Source organism: Rhineura floridana, chromosome 6 (genome assembly GCF_030035675.1).
Source record: "Rhineura floridana isolate rRhiFlo1 chromosome 6, rRhiFlo1.hap2, whole genome shotgun sequence".
Lineage (NCBI taxonomy): Eukaryota > Metazoa > Chordata > Lepidosauria > Squamata > Rhineuridae > Rhineura > Rhineura floridana.
In genome coordinates, this window is record NC_084485.1 from 94,721,418 (window position 1) to 94,742,099 (window position 20,682).

Consider the following 20,682-nt stretch of genomic DNA (forward strand, 5'->3'; position numbering starts at 1 on the left):
TTCAGCCATTATGAGAAGTACCACTATATGGCTAGGGGGGGGGGAAGCTTCACAGTTCTAGTGTAGTAGCTGAAGGGAACCCAGTAGAGATGCGCAAACTATGTGCACATAAGAACTTTGTGCAATCCTTCAGCAATGCAGTCACATCAACAGAGAAAGAAGTTTCTAGGGTACAATCTGATTCCAGACATGGATGATTTAGATATATCAAATTGTTGCTGAACCCCACCTTAAGCAGAATAGCAACTCTGCTTCCAGACTTTTAAACACCCTATAGCCAAGTGGGCAGTCTGCCCTTCTCCAGCTCCTGAATGCTTGGAGGGGAAAAACTGGAACCACCAACACGTAGGGAAAGGCTGAGATAATTCCTCACTTCATTCCTGATCACAACTGCCTCCCCTACTGCAATTTAAAGAGGGCAGAGGATATAAAGGCAATGCTATTTGCAAAGTGAAGGCTTAAAGTGAGAAGAGCACATTTCTAGAGAGGAGAAACAGACTAGATAGAGGAAACGGCTAGAACGCTGCTTAGAAAATGGCCGAGCAATTTATACAGGCCATAACCTGACCAGAATAGCAACACAATGGATTGTCTATATCTGGAGAACTTGCACAACTATTTTATTAAGTTAAAAAAGTCAATTTCCTGAACCTGAGGGTGGAGGAAGAAGCTGAACAGGGAAACACACAACAGATGCCCTGTAAAAAGTGAGTAAACAAAGTGTGGCTATTCCATAAAAATGCCCAGTGTGGAAGCAGCCATACTCTCTCTTATGTTCAGCTCACATTTTTATGCCTGCCTTTATTGGGTTCATGCAGCAGAGCAAGGGATATCTATACTCTGCTATCTGAACCAAATGAAGATAATAGATCTGTATCATGCTTTTTTATTTGAGTCAACAAAGTAGCTGGCCATATTCTGAAAATGCAGTGGTTTATATTAGGAGGCTTACACTTAGAAAAGAAAACCACAAAAGGAAGGGGGCAGGGAAGAGAACAGGGTGAAAACCATTTTTTAAAGTAACACTGACCAAGTCAGTACAATACACAAGACAAACAAAAGACAAAACACCTCCCACATGTGGACAATATTCAGTTCCTCTGAATGTGTTTATTTCCTCAGTTCAGCAAGGGTGGAGCTTGGACCTGTTGCAATGAAGCACCTGAGACTGCAAGCTTATACAGGAGCTGGACACTCCACTCCTTCCTGGTTCTCAGCCAGACCATCATCTAGACATTTTCCATTCAAAGCAAACTGTGATGTTAGCAGAGATAACAGCAGAAATATTCTCAATACCATTTCATTCAGTCACATCAAAATAGCATTTTTATGGTAATAGCACAAGTTGTGCCCAAGTGCAGCAGTACAAAACAGCTGGCAGTTATAACGTAAGTACACTGTGGCTGCTGGTATAAAATTAGAACATCTGAGTGATCAGGACTCTTTTTCACTATAATTGTTGTAAGAGAAACACGCTTGCAGATGTAACCTGTGATGAGAAACAGTAATGCATGCAACAGAAAGTAAAGACACATTCTAGTTTGTAGGCTCGTGCACCTTTTGGTGCTTTTAGAACCAATCCCTGCACAGATAAATGGCAAATATTGATTGCATTGTAACTCTCAATCCACTTCTGGATTCATTCTACATCCAATGTTCTGGCACAGGTATGGTGGCATTTTGCTTCTACCACCATTTCCTACTCTCACAAGCATCATGAGAATGATTTTCAGATGTCCGGGTAGGTGCTACATTAGTGTAAGAAGGTCCTTTCCCCATCGAGGAATAGTTGTCAGATGGATCATGGCTTAAACATGTGTGCATTACTGAATAGCTAAAATATGGTTTTATTCATTCCCTCTCGATAAATAAAACTATCAGTGGGACATCATAAATAAAATCCCAGTTACTTAGATGTTTTCATATTGTATGTCTCACTAAGCCAAACATTTCCCCCTAAGTTCAAATTTTAAAAAATTATCACATGGAATTATTTAAGTCTTGACTAGTCTTTGGATCAAATTTTTGTTAATCTTGGTGTAATGAAAAATAGCGAGCTAAACCCACTAAGACTCCTGCAGAGTTGATTACTGCGATGAAGTGGCAGCTTGTTTTTGTGAAGGTTCAGGGCCCTGGTCAAACGTGACCTATTGCTACTGTATTAAATTACCAGGAAGCATTGATGTTGGAGGCTTATCACTTCAGAGAAGCTTTGCCTAAATAGTTAGAAAATGTAATGTACAAGCAGCTCAAAGAAATCTGAAAAAGAAAATAGCCAAGTTCACATTTCAGTGGATAGTCCAAACCCCTGGCCAGCTACGGCAGGGCTTAATGGAGGATATAGCTACTGCTGCTTTTATAGCTTCAATGACTAGGGTGGAAGGACCAGGAAAAAACGCTCCTGTGCTACAACATCTCTCAGGCTGGTGCAGTGAAGAGGCCTAGTTTGGGCCTGTTGCTATCACACACTGACAGGGCTTGCTCAGGAACCAGTGGATGCTGTGCTGACACCTTCACCCATTTCCGCCAAATAGCTTCCACCCACCTTTTGAGCGAGCTCTCTGGGGAGCTCCTCACCAGCAGGGCTCCCTCACCAGCAGCATTTCCAAACACTATTGAACTCTTGAAAATAAATGACTAAAATGATCCAGATTTCTTCCAGCTGATTTAAGGCACTAAAAAAAACTTTTAAAAGGCACCTATACTTCTCCCCAAGGTATCAGAGAAATTGGGTGACAGTGAAAGGTGGTGGTGGTGGGGAAGAGATTCAAATCATAGTTGACATTTGCATCATCTATCACAAAACTCCACAACCATTTGTTACATATTTAAACAAAGCATAAAATAGGTAGGCACAAAAATGAAAACACTTTGCTCATGTCCAGTCAGTAGCAATCCTCTCTGTGTACTATTAAGAGAGAGACCAGTCTAGCATTTCTGACAAGCATATGGTTAATCTATAATCTTGTGTCTGTAACCCAAAATACAGATCCTAACATGTTCCAAAAACAACAACAGCCATCCAGCAGCAGTCTGTGCTAAGAAACTTGTAGGAAGGGGGCGGGGGTGGGGAAGGAGAGAAGAAAGACAAAAGCAGTAGCATTTATAAAGAGGAAAGATAAATATATCATTCACTTCACAGTGCATGCCTTCAGGTCTTTCCCTGCATCAAAGAAACTTTGATGAAAACTAAAGAAAACTAAAGTTAAAATTAGAGTAAGGCTGGAGTTAGGAACAGTGTAAATTGCCTCCAAACCATAGCTTCCAAGTGGTTAGACAGATCTACAACTGTGAGTCTAATGCATGGTTACTTTTAACAATTAAAATGGCAATCCTGGGCAAGGTTAGAGATATGATATAGGCAACTGTGACATAATTTGAAAGGCAGTCTCATTTGGCAGGTATTTGGCACTACCCTCAGAAAGAGGTGATGTTCTAAACTATAGGATCCCAACCAATGACACTTGTAGTAGCTTCCATAAAACTCCCACTGGCAATTAACTTGCTGGATTGTAGTTTTATCTATAAGTCTTCAACGCTCTGATTTTTTCCATTCTCCTTCTATAGGATATCACTAAATCTACAGCAAACCTTTAATTAAATCTTATATGTTAATAATGGAAATTCCTATAAAAATTATTAAGTACAGACACTTTTAAAAGAAATTACCAGTTATATTTGCATATAAAAAGCAGGAGTATGTACTCTCAAATCACAAATATGCTTGAAGCCTTTGGGACAGCAACAACATACTTTTGTTAAGGACAGAGCAATTAGTTATTCTTAAATCCAGCTTCTCAATCGTTTCCTTGGGCAAGTCAGATTTAATGCCTTGCAGCTTTTATCATACACCTGTGGAAAAGGTGATTGCTTCCTTGGGCGACTCAGATTTAATGTCTTGCAGCTTTGCAGATTTTATCATACACCTCTGGAAAAGCATCGTTACACTGAAGTTGTTTCCTGAGCTTGTGATATAGGGAGCCATCAAACATTTCCCAGAATTCTTCACGGGTCATATAGGAATCTGCATACAACATTTGAAAACTAAAAGGAAAATGACAAGGAGATCTGAGAATTGTTGCATCTGAAGGAGGCAGAAAATCTTGCCCATTTCTTAGATCAGGCTGATCAGGGTCTTGTCCTAGGAGAGGAAGGAACCCTTCAGCCCAAGTACTCCAGCAGCACTCCATGAAACCAATTGTGTTTTTGAAGAAAACACACTTCAGACTGCTCAGCAGGCCCGAAAGAAAAAGTTTGTCCAAGCAGTTATAATAAACAATGTTTTTGTTAAATAATCTATACCTTCAACAAAAGCAACATTTTTTTAAAAAAAACTGGCCACTATAAATTATAAATTAATTATAAGTTAAAATTTGTGTTTGTGCAACACTATCATGTAGCAAGCCAAATCCATACTCGGGCATGAAGCTCACTGGGTGATCTTGGGTCGGTTACCGTCTCTCAGCCTAACTTACCTCACAGCAACACTGTGAGGATAAAATGGGGAGGGGAGAATCATGTAAACCACCTTATGTATGTATTATTATATTTGTATCCCACATTTCCTTCTAGGAGCTCAAGCTGGCATACAAACATGGTTCTCCCCCTCTCATCACATGGTGGGGATTTAAGCTTTGAGCTTCTTGGAGGAAAAGGTGGTGTATAAATGTAATAAGTAAATAAATAAACAATAAAAAGGCAACTACCAGAGAGTTCTCATAACATGAGAGAAAACGTATTTTCAGGACTTAGACCCTTACCCATGAACACTCCTTACAAACTTTTCTATTTGCCTGGTGGAGGCCATGGCTTCAAAGTGTTTCATTTTGGGCTCTCCGTAGGCTCCTACATCCACATAGAGCTCTGCTTCGTTTCCTTTTGGGTGAATCATGCCGGGGTTATTAGGTAGTATGAAGGAACAGAGCCACAGTGGATAAACCTAGAAACAATGGAAGAAAAAAGATCACCACAGTATTAACTTAGAGCAATATATGGGAGCTACTTGCTACTTCTTTCTTAATCTTCTGGTTGGTACTTGTTTTGTTTAACAAGTACCTGCTACAAAGAACAACCTTAAATTTAGGAAAGATCCTCTTACTTTAATGTCACTGTGGAAGGTTTCAATACATTGTTCAAGGCTTTTCATGGGGATCATCATGTCTTGTACGACATGATGCTGTTCATAGAGCTTTCGAATTGCTTCTCCTTGGGTTAATTTTAAAAGGGAGATTTTAGGAGGAACCATCCAGCCGAACAGGTAGCGAAAAACAGGGTTATTGCCAAACGGAATGATATCCTAGAAAAAAGACAAATGCAAGTAATGAGAAACTATACATTCAAATCTGCATCACTGACTTCAAAAATCAGTGAACTGTGCTCTCCCTAAAAGAACACAACACTTTTTCTTCATTAATAATAGTGCTAAATTGGTACATTCAACCAATACAGATTGAAAGCACACAGATTTGGTTAATTAGCAACTAATTCCACACTGGAAGCAAGTTCTTCCTTTCCAAGGTCCATGGAGCGCTTGTTAATGGGAACTCTTGCCTACTGAACTGCAGTGACATGATGTTTTTCACACCATCTCAGGGATTACCATAATAGTTTTTCCAGCTGACTCACATCGGTGATAACAGCAAATCCCAAGGGAAAACACTTCCTTTGCCTGCACAGTTTGAAATCAAACTGCAGGAGAAAATGAAATGGGATTTGCAGCAGCCCATCAGATGACATCAGTCAGGTGATTGACAGGTGGACAACCCTGTCCACCCATCAATTTTTTTTAAAAAAATATTTCTATCCAGCCCTTCTACCCTATAATAGGGCACTCAGAGCAGTTTACAAAAATAAAATCAAACATGTACATAATAAAATTGTAAACAGTAAAATCACAAAAACATTAAAATAAATTTAAAATACATGAATTACAATTACAATACATAAAATACAACACACACACACACACATATACTAAAGGTAAAATTTAATGCAGAAGGCATAAAATCAGTGTCAGGCTCTACCTTCAATCCCTCCCAAAGGCTCTCTGGAACAAGATCGTTTTCAGAAGTCTCTGGAAAACCAACAGGGAAGGCGCAGAGCAAATGGCCTGTGGGGACTGAGGGAATGTCAGAATCTGGCCTGCTGGTCAGATTTCATTTCCCATCCATTCTATATATTATGGGGGGAAAGCTCACCCCAGTCAGCTACTTTGCTAAATTTATATTACCAGAGAGATGACTGAATTGAGAAGGAAGTATCTGTGGGCTTTACTGACTGTAAACACAGGTAAAATATCCACCCAATAATAAACTTGCATGAATGAAAACCTTACCTGGAGCTCCCAGAAAATGCTCCGTGTATGCCTGTGATAGTAATGCCTTGTCGGAATATATTCCGTTCCTGTCTTATTAGTCTTCAGATGGTTCTCCACGTGCTTAAAAAACCATGTTTTGTAGTAGTTGCCAATTCTATTAATCTTAACATAAACAGGAACACAATGAAATCACCCCCGCAAAAGTAATTTTGCTTGATAATTCAGTAGTATAATGTGGTTGTAAGACAAGTACTCCTAACGTTCAGCAAATTTCTGTTACTATTCAGAATGAGATTGACCGGAAGCACCAGAAAGTTTATGTAGCTCAGGTATACCTAATATGATGCCCCCCAGTTGTTGGTGTGTTACAATTCACTTGATCCTTAAGTACTGGCAATGATGGCTGGTGCTGATGGGAGTTCTGTCCAACAATATATGGAGGGCACCATGTTGGCTATCTCTGATGTGGAGTCATGCAATGTACTGCATTCATATGTAATACAGATCATTGTTTAAGTGTTATTAAAACTAGCAATTATTTCTGTAGGTAGGGACTACCCACAGTGCCAATATTGTGCACTTCTTTTATCAGGCAGAATGATTTGTGCTAGGTATGAGGAGAAATAGTGGTTTGACCAATAATTTGTGAAATTGATTCAGTAATTTGAGGAGAAATGGTTTTGTGCAATGACCCCTGCCCCAACATAATAATGTTTAAGACACAAGATTGATTTGAAAACCACTGCTTTTTGTCTCTCTCGGTGTAGGGAATTGGATCCAGCTGGCAAGCCAAATCCTTACCTCCCCCTATGGCCAGCTTTGACAGTTCGGTGAGGTCGCCTGTTTGCCTTTGCGTGTGTGATTTGAAATCAAATCGCACAGGCAAAGGAACAGTGCTCTGCAAGTGCCACCTATTTGGCATTATTTACAACCCTCACACTTTTGGAAGGGAGTTGCATCTTTATGAAAATAACAAACCAAGGGCTCATCTGCACAAAGGCTGTGGAGCCGGTACGCCAGACCTTCGACTCCGACTTCTCTATTTTTCTACTGTCCGACTCCAACTCCTTCATAAACAGCAAATGTATATTAACCAGTAATAATACATTTACTGTAGTAAAATGGTAGCACAAGGCATTTCATCACCACCACGTGAATCCAGAGCTTGGAAAAGTTACTTTTTTGAACTACAACTCCCATGAGCCCAATCCCTGGGGCTGATGGGAGTTGTAGTTTAAAAAACTAACTTTCCAAGCTCTGGATTCATGTGGTGGTGATGAAATGCCTTGTGCTACCATTTTACCACAGTAAATTTGTTATTACTAGTTAATATACATTTGCCATTTATGAAGGAGTCAGAATCGGAGTCGGTATATTTCTACCAACTCCGACCCCACCCAAAATTGCTCCCGACTCCAACTCCACAGCCCTGATCTGCACGGTGGTTTACTGTGTTTGGTGCAATTCGCATGTCCTTAAAATTTGCATGGTTCACATGACGTTACAGGCAAACAGAAGCTATCACACGGATTTCCCCCTGTAAATCCATACCAACCCAATCCATTGAGAACATGAAAAAAGAGAGAAAAAAGTCCTTCTCTAGTGCTTGCAGACACTTTGCCCCAATGGTTTTAGATGGGCGTGTCAATCGTTCTCTTCTCCACACCCACTCCCTCCGCCTCCCTTCGTTCATTTCATTTCTAGTAGACTGACAAGCAACTTCTGGTTGCTCTCCTTCGTTCTGCTGGCCTTTTTACGTTGTTGCCAATGGTGCCTTTATTTTATTTTCTCCCTAACTTGTGTGCAAAAGCATAACACTGCTCAAACAAAGATATGTATTTCTGCTGTATCCTACCAAGAATAACACAGATATTCGCACTTCTGGGGTTTTATTTAAAGGAACCTATTGCAGCTGGTAGAACAGACTGAGCATGGTCGGACACCTTAACAACCAGAAGGAGTGGAAATGTGTAATTAGAGGGTGGGGCCACAAGTAAAAAGTGAGACTAATCCTCCCCAGAGGAATGACTGCTTGTGTGAATGGGAAAAAGTGATTGGCAGCTAACATTTGAGCAGGAACTGCGGATAATGCAGATGAAAAGCAAAGGTAAAAGAAGTGTATTTCCTACAAAGAAATGCCCTCACGTAGATGAGCCCCTAGTCAGACCCAATCTAATCCAACCTTACCAGGGTCAGTTTGGATGGCTCCTCCCCTGGGAGGAGGTGGCAGAAGGCTGATAGGGGCCCTACCTAATTGTCACAGGGAGGTGCCATTCCATATGTTAGGAATGTCCTCCAGCGTCATCTGACAAAGCAATGATTTCAAAGGGACACCACTGTGAAAGCAGCACCAACCAGCTGATCGGTCGTGCCTCCAAACCCCATTTTAGGCAGGGACCTGCACCATCATAGTTTGGCCAAAATGGTCTGGTGGGCCCAAATGCGAAGGCCTACAGACAAAAGGTTCCTGACCTCTGCTATATGAGTGGAACAGTGTGGGAATTAGTGCAGGAGGCTACAGGGGAGAGTGATGAAAATCCCCTCTCCTTCCATTTGTGGAAACCATGCTGGATTAAAGTCCTTTCCATTCATGGGAGGGTTTAGTCAAGTATTTTGCTGTGCAACAGACCTAAATTAATTTATGTCATGGCCCCTTCAGAGGACTCTAAGGAAGAGGCAGAATTGGCAGACCCAGGAGAAGGAACTAGTGGAATCCCTGAGGACACAACTCTGGCTCTTCCCCAGCTGGAGAATGTCCAGGACCTGGCTGAAGCCCCTCAATCAGATTCTGGGCATGAACAGGAGGCTCCCCTCCTCCCTGCAGAAAGGAGACACCAGCGAGTAGCACAGCAACGAAGGAAGAGGTCAGGTCATTTAAGAACAAGCAGCTCTGAGCAGCTGGGAGACTAATCATGGGCACCTGGCTTAGGGAGTCTTTTATAAAAGGCAGTTCATGGCTGCAACAGACTGACTACAACGTCGGCTGTGACCCCTCGCATGTAACGCTGTTACTAGCCTCTAGACCTTCGGACTGGACCCCTGGCTTTCTGAACTCTGCTTCCCTACCTGGACGACACTCTTGGACACTGCTACTGGTTCGTTTGTCAAGCCTTTCTTCTGCCAGCTGGCCTCCGTTATCTGCCTGGCCTTGACTGATTTATTGCCCAGCTAACTGCCGGCTGCTTTGTTACTGCCCAGCCCCCAGCCCTGAAGCTGACACTTTAACAGTCACTCCTCAGTCCAGAGAACCATGAGAACTATTGTTCTGTGAGGAAGGCTAGGATTCTTTAGAGGAAGCCATGATATTTAAAATACTATAAAAACTGATAGAAGTTTTTGCTATAGTTGGGTCTTCTTAACTTTAGAAGCAACAGGTTGCACAGACTGAGACAGAGGCAAGTTTATCCTGTCCCCCACCTCCACTGTATCCTAACAAGTAGAAAAACTAATGTTACGTTACCTTGCTCTGATCAGCTTCATTGGTCAAAACTCCTGTTATGATGACAGCTTCGTCCATAGAATAAACCAGACCCTCTACAAAATGATTCTCTTTCTTCTCAGATTCTTCAGCAAATCTCTTGCAGATTGTCTTCAATCCTCTCACAGGCTCATAATGTAGCTTCACATATTTCTTAGCTGGGATCATCTTTATTTCTGCTGCCACCAGGAAGCCCAGTGTGCCACAAGACCAAGGCACCGCATAAAACAAATCTGAGTTCTCCTCCTGCAAAAAGCATACTACACTAAATCATCTGTTGCTACAGAGCAGGCATAAAGTCATAAATCATAGAAAATTAACATGTTGTCTTACTGGTGTACATCTCACATGGCTCCCATCAGCAAGAACGAGTTCATAGGCCACACAAGAATGCTGAAATAGTCCATAAATATGGGAGGAAGACTCAATGCCAGTCCCCATGATCAAGCCACCTGAGCAAGAGACCATATTTTAAATTTAAGCAGGAGAGCTACTTCTTGACAAATGAATTTTCATAGGTAAGGGGAAAAATCACAGTTAACATATATCTTATGCCCCACAGAAAAGTATAAAATTAATTTATTTTAATTGCTAAACATATCGCCTTTCTATAATAAGTGGAACAGTACTGAAGTAGCAGATTGTGGGCACACTAGTCGCTTCAAAAGCAGTGAGAATATATATATACTTTGCAGAGAATTATCGATATAACTATTTATTCACGAGTCTCCACTGGCATCAATCTTTATTCTGAACTTTGTAATTATTGCCTGTTTACATTCCTTTTCAAGTTCACTGCAGAGCAAATTAAGGCAGATAATCAAGTCAGTATCTTCCCCCCTGCTGCTTACCATCATCTCATTCCCCCCGCTGCTTTCTGTATATCAGTTACAATCTGCACTTCACTGACATCAGTGAAAGAGAACACACATTTGAAGTTTTCACATAGAAAGCAGATCAATAAAAATATCACACTATTGATGATTTTAAAGCAAATTTTTAAAAAAATGAATTGGGAAAAAAAGAAGACTGAAGCGGAAACCAGGTGTGGAGAGTTGCTACTTCAAAATTCTCTCGGCAAAGAGACAGAAAATCAGAAATAATAATAAATCTAATGGCAAATCTGATTATCGCAGAAAAGGAACCCATCACTACTTCAGACCTTTCAGGACCACCTACAGCAAAGTGTTGGGTCAATCACTGCCTCTGCTTGCACCTACAGCAAAGAGTTTCCACTGGCCACACCTGGAAGACTAACGGGCTGATCTTCCAATCAGTTGCGAAATATGCCTGAAGCTGATTTTTTTTTTAAAAGTACTCAATCCAACCAGGTTTTTAGAGTAAAAAGGGGTATTTTTACTCTATTTACCCCCATTTTTAGAAAAGAGAGGTGGAAACGCACCAGAACCGGCACAAAAGTGTGTCTCTACTCATAACTTTATAAGTCTCAGGACCTCTCACCTACTGTAAGATCATCAAGTTCTGGTACCACTGGAATTGTCCAGCCCATGGGGTTGAGATGTGCGGTTAACTGTCCCATTGAGACCAAAGGTTCCACACGGACAACCTACAACAAAACACATTTTACATACCATGATCAAATGCCATCCATCAATGCAAATCTGTATTGTAGTTTTATTGCTTCTGCACCATTTAGAGCATACCTTGAAAGTTACCCTGGGCTTTTGTACATCATGAAATACAGCAGAAAAGAAATAATTACACAGAATAGTGTTAGAGATCATGCTTGCATATATTTGATGTAATTGGGTAACTAAAAATCCAGTCATGTGAATGCTTCAGGTAGAGCAGCACAACAGTATCTAGAACAGACACAACAGCTATAGCTGCACCAACAATGTGAAAATTTGGCCAGAGATGGTCCTGTCTGACCTGCTTATCGTATATACATACCACTGCAAGTGCAGGATCATGCCTCTGTTCCTGGTTAGTGCACCTTTCACATACTAGGCAGAGTTTTGTAAACCAACTTTCAGTGCACAGAAGGTTCATCCTTTATTCTGCATACAGAAACAGCAGCTTTTGTTTTCTTTGCAATCAAGCAGTTATTTATATTTATCTGATGATAATATTAAAATAGTAGTTTTTTTAAAAAAAATGTATTTTGAAAATATTTTATTCTGCTTGCCCCAAGGAAGAATCATTGTCAGTCTGCATGAAATTATCTCTGATGGTTGGCAATCAACACACACTAAGAGCTGATATTGCATCTAAGTGCAAGGTCCATGTGCAGGCCCCTCTGGGGATCTGTCACCACCGGTCAAGGGGACTCTGCAGAGGCTAGCACTGGTCTCCTCCAGGTCCTGTTGCCTGCCTCTCCACCCCATCCCTAAAGCGAATGTAAGGAAAAGGAATCCGGCTCAGAGAAAGTTTCCTCTGTGCCCAATCCCCTGCCTAACATTTTCAACCCACTGGGTCAGTCCAACTCTGACTGTTTTAATCACCCAGGATTGGCAAGAATCAAGCATGCAAGTGGTCATCCACATAGCACCTGTCCATATCTTCAGGCCTCACACTGTAAGGTATTTGTAGAAAAAGGATAAGTTGACACTGTAAGCATCTACAGAGATGTACGAACCACATTTTTCATGTTGGTATTACATGAGGAAGTCATCGAACATGCCTTCTAAATGACTGCACGTGGATTAAAAGAACATTTACAAATGGCAAAGAGCACCCTTTTGAAAAAAGCAGTATTCCTTTAATTATTTCAGCAAATGTTCCCTTACATATTTCAGCAAATGGTTGATTCAGAATGCACACCTATCATGATCAATGTTTTAAAAAGTTTTAAAAAATAATGTGTATGAAGTATTTTCATTCTGGCTCCAATACTCTAGGACCGCTTCCAATGTTGCATTTCCTTTCACATGTGCACTGGTGAACCAGCCAGAAAGGAATGTCAAATTATTGGATGCTAATAAAAATCAGACCTCAGGAAAAAAAGAACAAAGAACTTTTCTCTCAAAGCACATCTTATGCTCTTGCAGAAAAACATGCCAACCTGGGATGTATCACTAAGACCTGGTTGGACACAGATGGAGGGGTCTACCTCTTGCAAATGTGTCCACTAGATCTCACAGTATAGCACCACTCTAGACTTGAGGGATGGGGAAGGACACTAGTTTTGATATCTGGAGATTCAATTGCCCTGGCCAGTTACCTGGGCCAGCAGACAGACAGCTTTGATTTCAGTGTCTGTATCTAATGTTGGGAAGCTGAGACAGGATTTGGATGTCATTGGAGTACCATCCATGCTGTGGCCAAACAGTCTCCTTTGCTGGAGTTTGCTTGAGATGATCTGATGCGCTGTGTTGAGGACCCCATGACTGATCATCTTAGGGAACTTTCACATTCATGACAAGCTAGCCTTATCAGGAGTAGTTTAAGATTGTTCACCTTTCACTACAACTATATCTCAATTTATATCTACCCACATACGTGGCAGGACAGGCACTGGACCTGTTTTTCCGTAGTGGATTGGGGGATGATATTATCTACATGAGAGCCATATTTGACCCTGTTGTCATGGACAATTCGCTACTTGATCAGGTTTGATTTCAAAACTGCCTGTAACCTCCAAAAGAGTGGAGCACCACATTTGATGGTCAGCCCCTGAAGGCTGATGGACTCAGAGAATTTCCTGAGGTTATTGGGGAAATGTCTTTAGCTGGAAGTCTTGCCGAGTCCTTGGTTTCTGCCTGGAATAGGAAGATGACCTGGGACATCACTATGATCACTCCTAATAGTCCTCTACCTATCTGGAGAGCTTCTCAGCTTCTTGGTATTCTGACGGTAACGAAATGTCAGGATCAATGACTAGAGCACAAACGACATAAGACTCAAAGTGACTATGATTGAACACAGGTGAGAACCTAGTTAGTCTTGCTCTGTGGGAATAACAGCAAAATTTTTTTTTCACCACCACTATTGAATCTGATCAATGCCATCCAGCAGAACCAGTTTAGAAGCTGCAAGAACCACACGGTGGGAATCCAGGTAGCCACCCACTGGTTGATCTTCCAAAGCTAAGAGAACAGGCTTTGGGTGCAAGACACAGCAGTACAGCCACCTCAGAAATCCTGTGTTCCAAGTTTTGATTCTTCCAGTTGTAAATTTGAACCCACACTGAGTCAGGTGCACCAAAGAGAACTGGAAAGCACAGAAACCACTGGGCTTAATTATGTTCTACAAGAGCTGTGTCTATTTTTATTATTTATTTAAAATATTTCTATCCCGCCCTTCTACCCTATAATAGGGCACTAGGGCGGCTTACAATAAAATTGAGCACGTACATAATAAAACTGTACACAATAAAAATCACAAAAACATTAAAATACATAAAATAATATATATACACATATACACAGACATACACACATATATATGCATATATAGGGAGTGGTACTGAAGGGACTACTGAGGTAAAAATTAACACAGAAGGCATAAAATCAGTGTCAGGCTCTACTTTCAGTCTCTCCCAAAGGCTCTCCGGAACAAGACTGTTTTCAGAAGTCTCCGGAAAACCATCAGGAAGGGAGCAGAGCAGGCTTGTTGGGGTAGGGTATTTCAAAGCTTGGGGGCCACAGCTAAAAAGGTTCCCTCCCACATGCCTGTCAGTCTAACATCTTTCACTCCAGGCACGCAGGAGACCTGAGGCAGATGATCTTAAACCCCGGGCAGGTGCATATAGGCGTAAGCGGTCCCTCAGGTACATTGGTCCTATTAAAGAAAAGCCCACAATTTAAATGGAAGCATACATTTTAAGCTTACCATTCTCTCAGCGTCCACCTCCAAAACATCCATCAAGTTGATTGTTATGTTCTTAAGAGTCTTCTTGTACTTTCCAACACGAAGAGATACTGTCAGCCAGCCAGGGCGGCCTGTGCACATGTATGTTCTTTGGCCTTCTTTTTTCCATTCTCGTACCTTCAAGAAAGTAACATTAATTTAACTCCTTATATATAACAACTATTCATTTTTACAAGCTATAATAAGCTTTCCTCTTAGCTCTACCTCTTTATAGTTATTCACACTTTGCAACCAAACTTTTGTTTTTTAATTTAAAGAGACTCCAAGACTTTTTACACTTTGATACTGGCAATTAAAGTAAGCCTGTTTTAGATTTACACCTTAGCACAAACAAGAAGCATTCCCAGAGAGATCGTGGCTGCTGCATTCCTCCCTTGGTCCTCCTGCTGCTGTGAGCTAAGCCATGATTTGGCTTAGAAAATTGACTAAACCTGGGCTTGTAGTTTTTCCCCTTCAGACAAATCCTGTGCTGTATACCAAGGAACAAACCTTGGTTATAGTTTGTGACACAAGTGGAGTGACACAAAACACAAGCACGCTAAGCTAAACCATGGCTTAGCTCACAGCAGCAGAATGCCTTGGAGAGCAGCATAGCAACCACCATCTCCTCTCCTGCACACTTGTGCTTAGCCATAGTTTGGCTTAGCATTACGTGTGAGCCAGCTCAGTTTACTCTTGGAAGAATAGCTCTCAAAAAATTAAGAAACAATATCTTTAAGACATTAGCTGCTAGGTTATTAAAATTATAATTTATTAAATAGTACTGGCCAAGACATACCTGAATACTATTGCTTTAGCACATGTTATGAATGTGAACTGAACCTGTAGATGTGCTGTTGTGGCCAATTCAAACAACACATACAGGTTTAGGATAGGCTGAAGGAGGAGAGACAGTTCTGGAGTCAGTACTGCCATTGGGTATATTGCATTTGCTGTCAAAAGCAGCTGCTTCTGTTTGATCTGGCATGGCACACTATAAAGCTTCTGAGAGAGAGTGGGCTGTAGTAATCTGGAACAGGGGAGGGAAGATGCCAGGCATGTGGGATTTACTTACATTTTTACTAGAACTCCAATACGCACCAACATGGAGTCAGGTACAACAGACAGTGGCCTGTTTGCATGCAACACTAAGCCAAACCATCAGCATTACAATCGAGACAGAATAAGAGAGCAAACTAGTATTTGGCAAGCACAATATAGCACAGACCATTCTGGACTTGTTTGCACCATGATGCTCAGAAGACTGCAATGTCAAGTTATAGTATCCCATGCCAATACACCCCCCTATGATAAATTATATAGTGTCACAAGTGTGCAGAATACACGACACTAGGTCCCTGCCTTGAGAACTTACAATCTAAAACTCAATACACAGGAAACAGAATAAAAAGAAGAGGGAGGTGAAGCAGCTATAAACAGGGAAGGAATACAAAGTTGCTTCAATTACATGTAGAATCAGTTCAGCTTTGCAAAATAAGCCCACTAAGTTATTAAGCCCACAAAAATATTAACCTGACAACACATATCTGGATTAGGCTACAGCCCTAACCCCACCTAACTAGGAGTCAGCCCTATTAAATTCAATAAGATTAACTTCTGAGTAACCATGGACAGGAGTGGCACAAAGACAGATATAGCAGGCAAGAAAGACTCTTATCCTTTACTTGCCTAGTCACCAAGAAGAGGTACACATTCCATATACACTGTTATTATTATAAAATGTATATCCCGCTGTTCCTCTCAAAAGGAGCATTACAGGTGACTGGGTGATGCTTTGCATGCAGGAGGACTCGGATTCAGTCCTTGGCATCCTCAGGTTTTTTTCTTTTGGCTTCTCCATTTTTATAAAGAATTGGATAGTAGCTGATGGATGAATAGGGTTAGATGCGCAACTAATCTGATCTGATCCTAGAAGAGTCCACACCTTGGAAATGTAAATGTGAAAGGTTCCTTCCATCAACAGGGACACATTACAGAAGGTAAAAACTTGTTCTTGCACAACTACCTACCAGAGAGGTACACTGCACAAAAGTCTCCGCAATTTGAATGTTTCTGGATAGATGGTTTTCCTGGAGTCAGGCATATACCTACACAAGCCACGCAACGACTGCATGAATGCTAATGGACCACAGACAGAGGACCAAGAGCTAAACAGGTTCACTGTGGATGATACTGTCCATAAGGGCAACAACTTGCCAAATACTGATGCTAATTCAGTACACAGAGATCAGGAATACCTTGTGTATCTTGATTTTTATATTTTGAAAGCTGCTTAGAAGTCCATTCTGGCACTGAGTGATATATAATTAAATAAAGTAGTAATTTTATGTATATCACTAAATAAACCCATAATTCAGCACGACATCACTGCTACAGGCACAGAGCTGCTTGCGCAAGGTTTTAGTCCAGCAATAGGGAACCTGTGCCCCTTCCCCAGATGATGTTGGCCTTCAACACCCATCAGCCCCAGCCAACATGGCCAATGGTTAGGGCTGATGGGAGTTAGGAACACAGGAAGCTGTCTTGTACTGAGTCAGACCATTGATGCATCAGCTCAACAACATCTGGAGGACCACAGCTTCCCTATCTCTGCTTTAGTCCAAGGCTGGAGCAAGAGATACAAGCCAAATTGAGACATATACCAGCATGTCTTCTCCCTCTTTCTGTATCAGAAAATTTCCATTATCAACTAATGTAAAGCAAACAACAACTCATAACCACCCTCCCCACAAAAAAATCCCAGACACGTTTGTTGCTGTGGGTAGTCCTGATTTGCAGCTCAGAACTGTATTTATATGTAACATGAACATTATTCCCATTTCAGTATTTCTCTGGTTATGTTCCCTGTTTGAAAGCCTCTACTCCAGGAAACTACTGACAGAAGCAGTGGGTTATGAAAACACCCTCAGCCTCCCTGGAACACTGAGCAAAGTAGCGCCTCTAACTTCTAATTCTCACAGCATCTCTTAATTTCTCTCTTCCCCCCTCCTTCTTCTCACCTGCTCCTGGATATTACGAACTCGCAGGTTATGCTGTCGGGGAGCACTGTGGAGCTTCTGCACAACCCAGGCGCGGAACTGGTAATAGATGTCGAAAAGGACAGAAAGGGGCAGCAGGAAAAGGCACACGAAAATCCAGCGGTGATGGACCAACACATACGCAATCCCCTTGTAGCGGGCCCACAGAAACAGCAGCAAGAGCCCAACCCCGAAAGACAGCAGGGGGCCCATCTCCATTACAAACACGCGCGCACTCGTCAAATAACCTGAGTTCTCTAAATCGGATCAGCTCGGCGACCCCTATACGGGACCACCCAGATTGGCACTGAATAACTGACACAACTTGTTTACCCAGCTCGTCTGCGCAGCTGTCTCTAGCACCCCCTTATCACCAGCAGTAGCCACCTGTTCAAACAACTGCCACCCGAAAAAGTCACGCTACCCACACCTCCTCTGCCGCCACACTGAGCTTTTTCTTCCCCCATACATAATGGTTAGCACCTTGTTAATAGTACCGCATCTTCATGGAATGCTCCCTTTTACAACGCAGACCTCCCCCTCCCTATACTACGTTTAATGTCCTCAAGAGGTGCATTCATAAAAACACATTAGGAGACACGCACCCACGCTATCGGAACAATTTTAACACTCGCTTACAGACTGTTAACCCTATTGCCTACGCCCTTCTCAACTCTCCTGGCTGCCTCTTACCCCAGAATAATCAGCCCTTAATTGCGCCTCCCTAGCCTAGCCAAATTTTATCCTCTCGGTGGCGGCAATATCCAAAGAACACACGCAACATTTCCGAACGCTTAATCTTATAAAGTGCTCAGCACCGGCGTTCCTCCCCCACACAACTCGAGGGACAGCCCACCTCTCCCGTGGTTGGCTGGGCAGCTTGCTCGGCGGTGAGGAGAGGGATATCGTCCAACCAATGGGAAAGCACGCTTGGATCGGATCAGGCGCCGAATGATGGGATTGGTTGGAGGAGCAAAGGCTGGCTTGGGCGGCGGCGGCGGCGGCGGGGGCTGGGATCTAAACATCGGTTCCTCCAGATGCTTCTGAGCAGCGCGAGGCTAGTTGGGGGTGCTCATTTCTCATCTCCCACCCTTGACTGGCAGATTGTCTTCAACGCCGTTAGGACCGGCGCTGCAAGACATATTTTTATACTTGGGACTCAGCCCCGGAATCTGCTTTCATTGAAAAATGTGAATAAATATTAAACATCTCTGATTATGTATAGGGTTCCCCACCCCCGCATTAATTCCAGAAGAATACCCATCCTTGTCTTTTGCAGGCGGAACACAGAGGCCTGTGGCAACTTTTTAAAAAGGGGAGGTTAAGGCTGCAATCTTATACTCGTTTACCTGGGAATGGATATTGTATAGGATTGCGCTGTAACGTTTAAGGATTTTGGCACAGGCTTCGTAGCAAATGTATTTTCTCAGCAACAGTTCATGGAACGATTAACGTGCCAAAAGAGTCTGGTGGTGATTGGTTTCCCACCTGTATTACAGACACTTCCCCCTGCACAGACAAACAGTTCTGTGGGCTTGAAATATTGTTGGCATGCTGAAATGAAATAGTATCCAGTCACAGGAGCAGCACCATGGGGACAGCCTTTCAAGCCACGTGCTGGCTTGTGGCACCTTCCCTGGAAAGTTCTGATCCTGTCCTCCTTGCCAATGTGGCACGATGCGATGGCACGAGGCAAACCATCTGCAGGATTTGGGTGTTTGCCATGTTAGAAGCAGTGCCCAAACTTAGGGTCTTCTGTTGCTCCCAATACAGTGACTTCCTTGTGAAAGCTAAAACCAGTTCTACGTATTATGCAGAATGAGAGGGATGAGTGAGTTGGCAGAATTCTTGGTCTTCTCTGTACAACTAAAGATTTCAGGTGGGGATTGAACTTTTCAAAACTGCACTGATTTTAACCAAATTTTTATAATGGTTCCTGAGTTCAAGGAGCAGGGGTTGGTTTTTTTTTGCTTATGCTTGGATACAATTGGATGCCATTTTGAATCAAGATGGAGGGCTCAACCAGGGGTGTGGCTTGCACGCAAACAAGATGGCAGCTTGATTTCTAGTTTCCCTGAGCTACAGAGCTAAAGCCTTTAAAGGTGGTGACTATTTTGCTTGAAAACATCTACAAAAAGCAGAATTTGGCAGAGTATGCACCCAGACATACAAGGGACCAAACGAACAGTTGCTAAGCTCAGTGCAGACTGTGCAACTGGCCATCTTGATCCGGAGTTGTCAAGTGAGGATTTTGAAACTGACATAGCCAGGTAATGTGAAGGCCAGAAAAGATGTGAAATTGATTAATATGCAATATGAGGATGTAGAATCTGATGAATATGTATTCAAAATCAGAAGGGCTCTAGTGAATGATTGGTCATCAGCACTACAGCCAACTGAAGTGAAATTAGAAGTTATGTCCTCTAAAACTGCAGATATTACAGTGATCGCAAATGAAGGCTTAGATAATCAGATGAAGCTAGAGGCTTTAAAGATGGCTTCAGTTGTCCATGCTCTGATAACCTCCAAGTTAGATTACTGCAGTGCACTCTACGTGGGGCTGCCTTTGAAGATGGTTTGGAAGCTATAGCTTGTGCAAAATGCAGCTGCCAGATTGGTAACAGGGACCAGATGGTTCGAACATATAAAACCGATTCTGGCCCGCTTACATTGGCTGCCTGTATGTTTCCGAGCTCGATTCAAGGTGCTGGTTTTAACCTATAAAGCAGCCTTTTCCAACCAGTGTGCCTCCAGATGTTGTTGGACCACAACTCCCATCTTTCCTGACCATTGGCAATGCTGGCTGAGGCTGATGGGAGTTGTGGTCCAACAACATCTGGAGGCACACTGGTTGGGAAAGGCTGCTATAAAGCCACATGGCTTAGGACCACAATACTGTTAAGGTAAGAATTGAAGTCTCAGGCCCAAGTTCGGTTCATCAGATGACTTTATTGCTAGCAGAGACACAGGGGAATTTGTCCTCCAAACTGTGTCTCCTGACAGTTGAGGCACAGCTCTTTTATTGGGTTACAACAGAA

The 20,682-nt window shown here is 42.2% G+C and overlaps 1 protein-coding gene across 3 annotated transcripts; it reads right to left on the reverse strand.

Moving 5' to 3' along the window:
* Positions 1-1,079: 1,079 nt before the first annotated feature.
* Positions 1,080-18,480, reverse strand: DHCR24 (24-dehydrocholesterol reductase). Of its 3 annotated transcripts, XM_061633139.1 has the most exons (10): positions 17,627-17,716; positions 16,637-16,714; positions 14,589-14,744; positions 11,256-11,361; positions 10,128-10,246; positions 9,777-10,040; positions 6,335-6,478; positions 5,099-5,296; positions 4,761-4,939; positions 1,080-4,044 (listed from the first exon to the last, which is right to left on the reverse strand). In XM_061633139.1, the coding sequence occupies exons 3-10, from the start codon at positions 14,706-14,708 to the stop codon at positions 3,891-3,893; spliced, it is 1,284 nt and encodes a 427-aa protein (XP_061489123.1). In that variant the 5' UTR covers positions 14,709-14,744; positions 16,637-16,714; positions 17,627-17,716; the 3' UTR covers positions 1,080-3,890. The 3 variants fall into 3 exon arrangements, with proteins under 3 accessions (XP_061489123.1, XP_061489122.1, XP_061489124.1); XM_061633138.1 differs by lacking the exon at positions 16,637-16,714 and having other exon boundaries at positions 17,627-18,480; XM_061633140.1 differs by lacking the exons at positions 16,637-16,714; positions 17,627-17,716 and adding an exon at positions 18,338-18,479.
* Between the last annotated feature and the right edge of the window lie 2,202 nt (positions 18,481-20,682).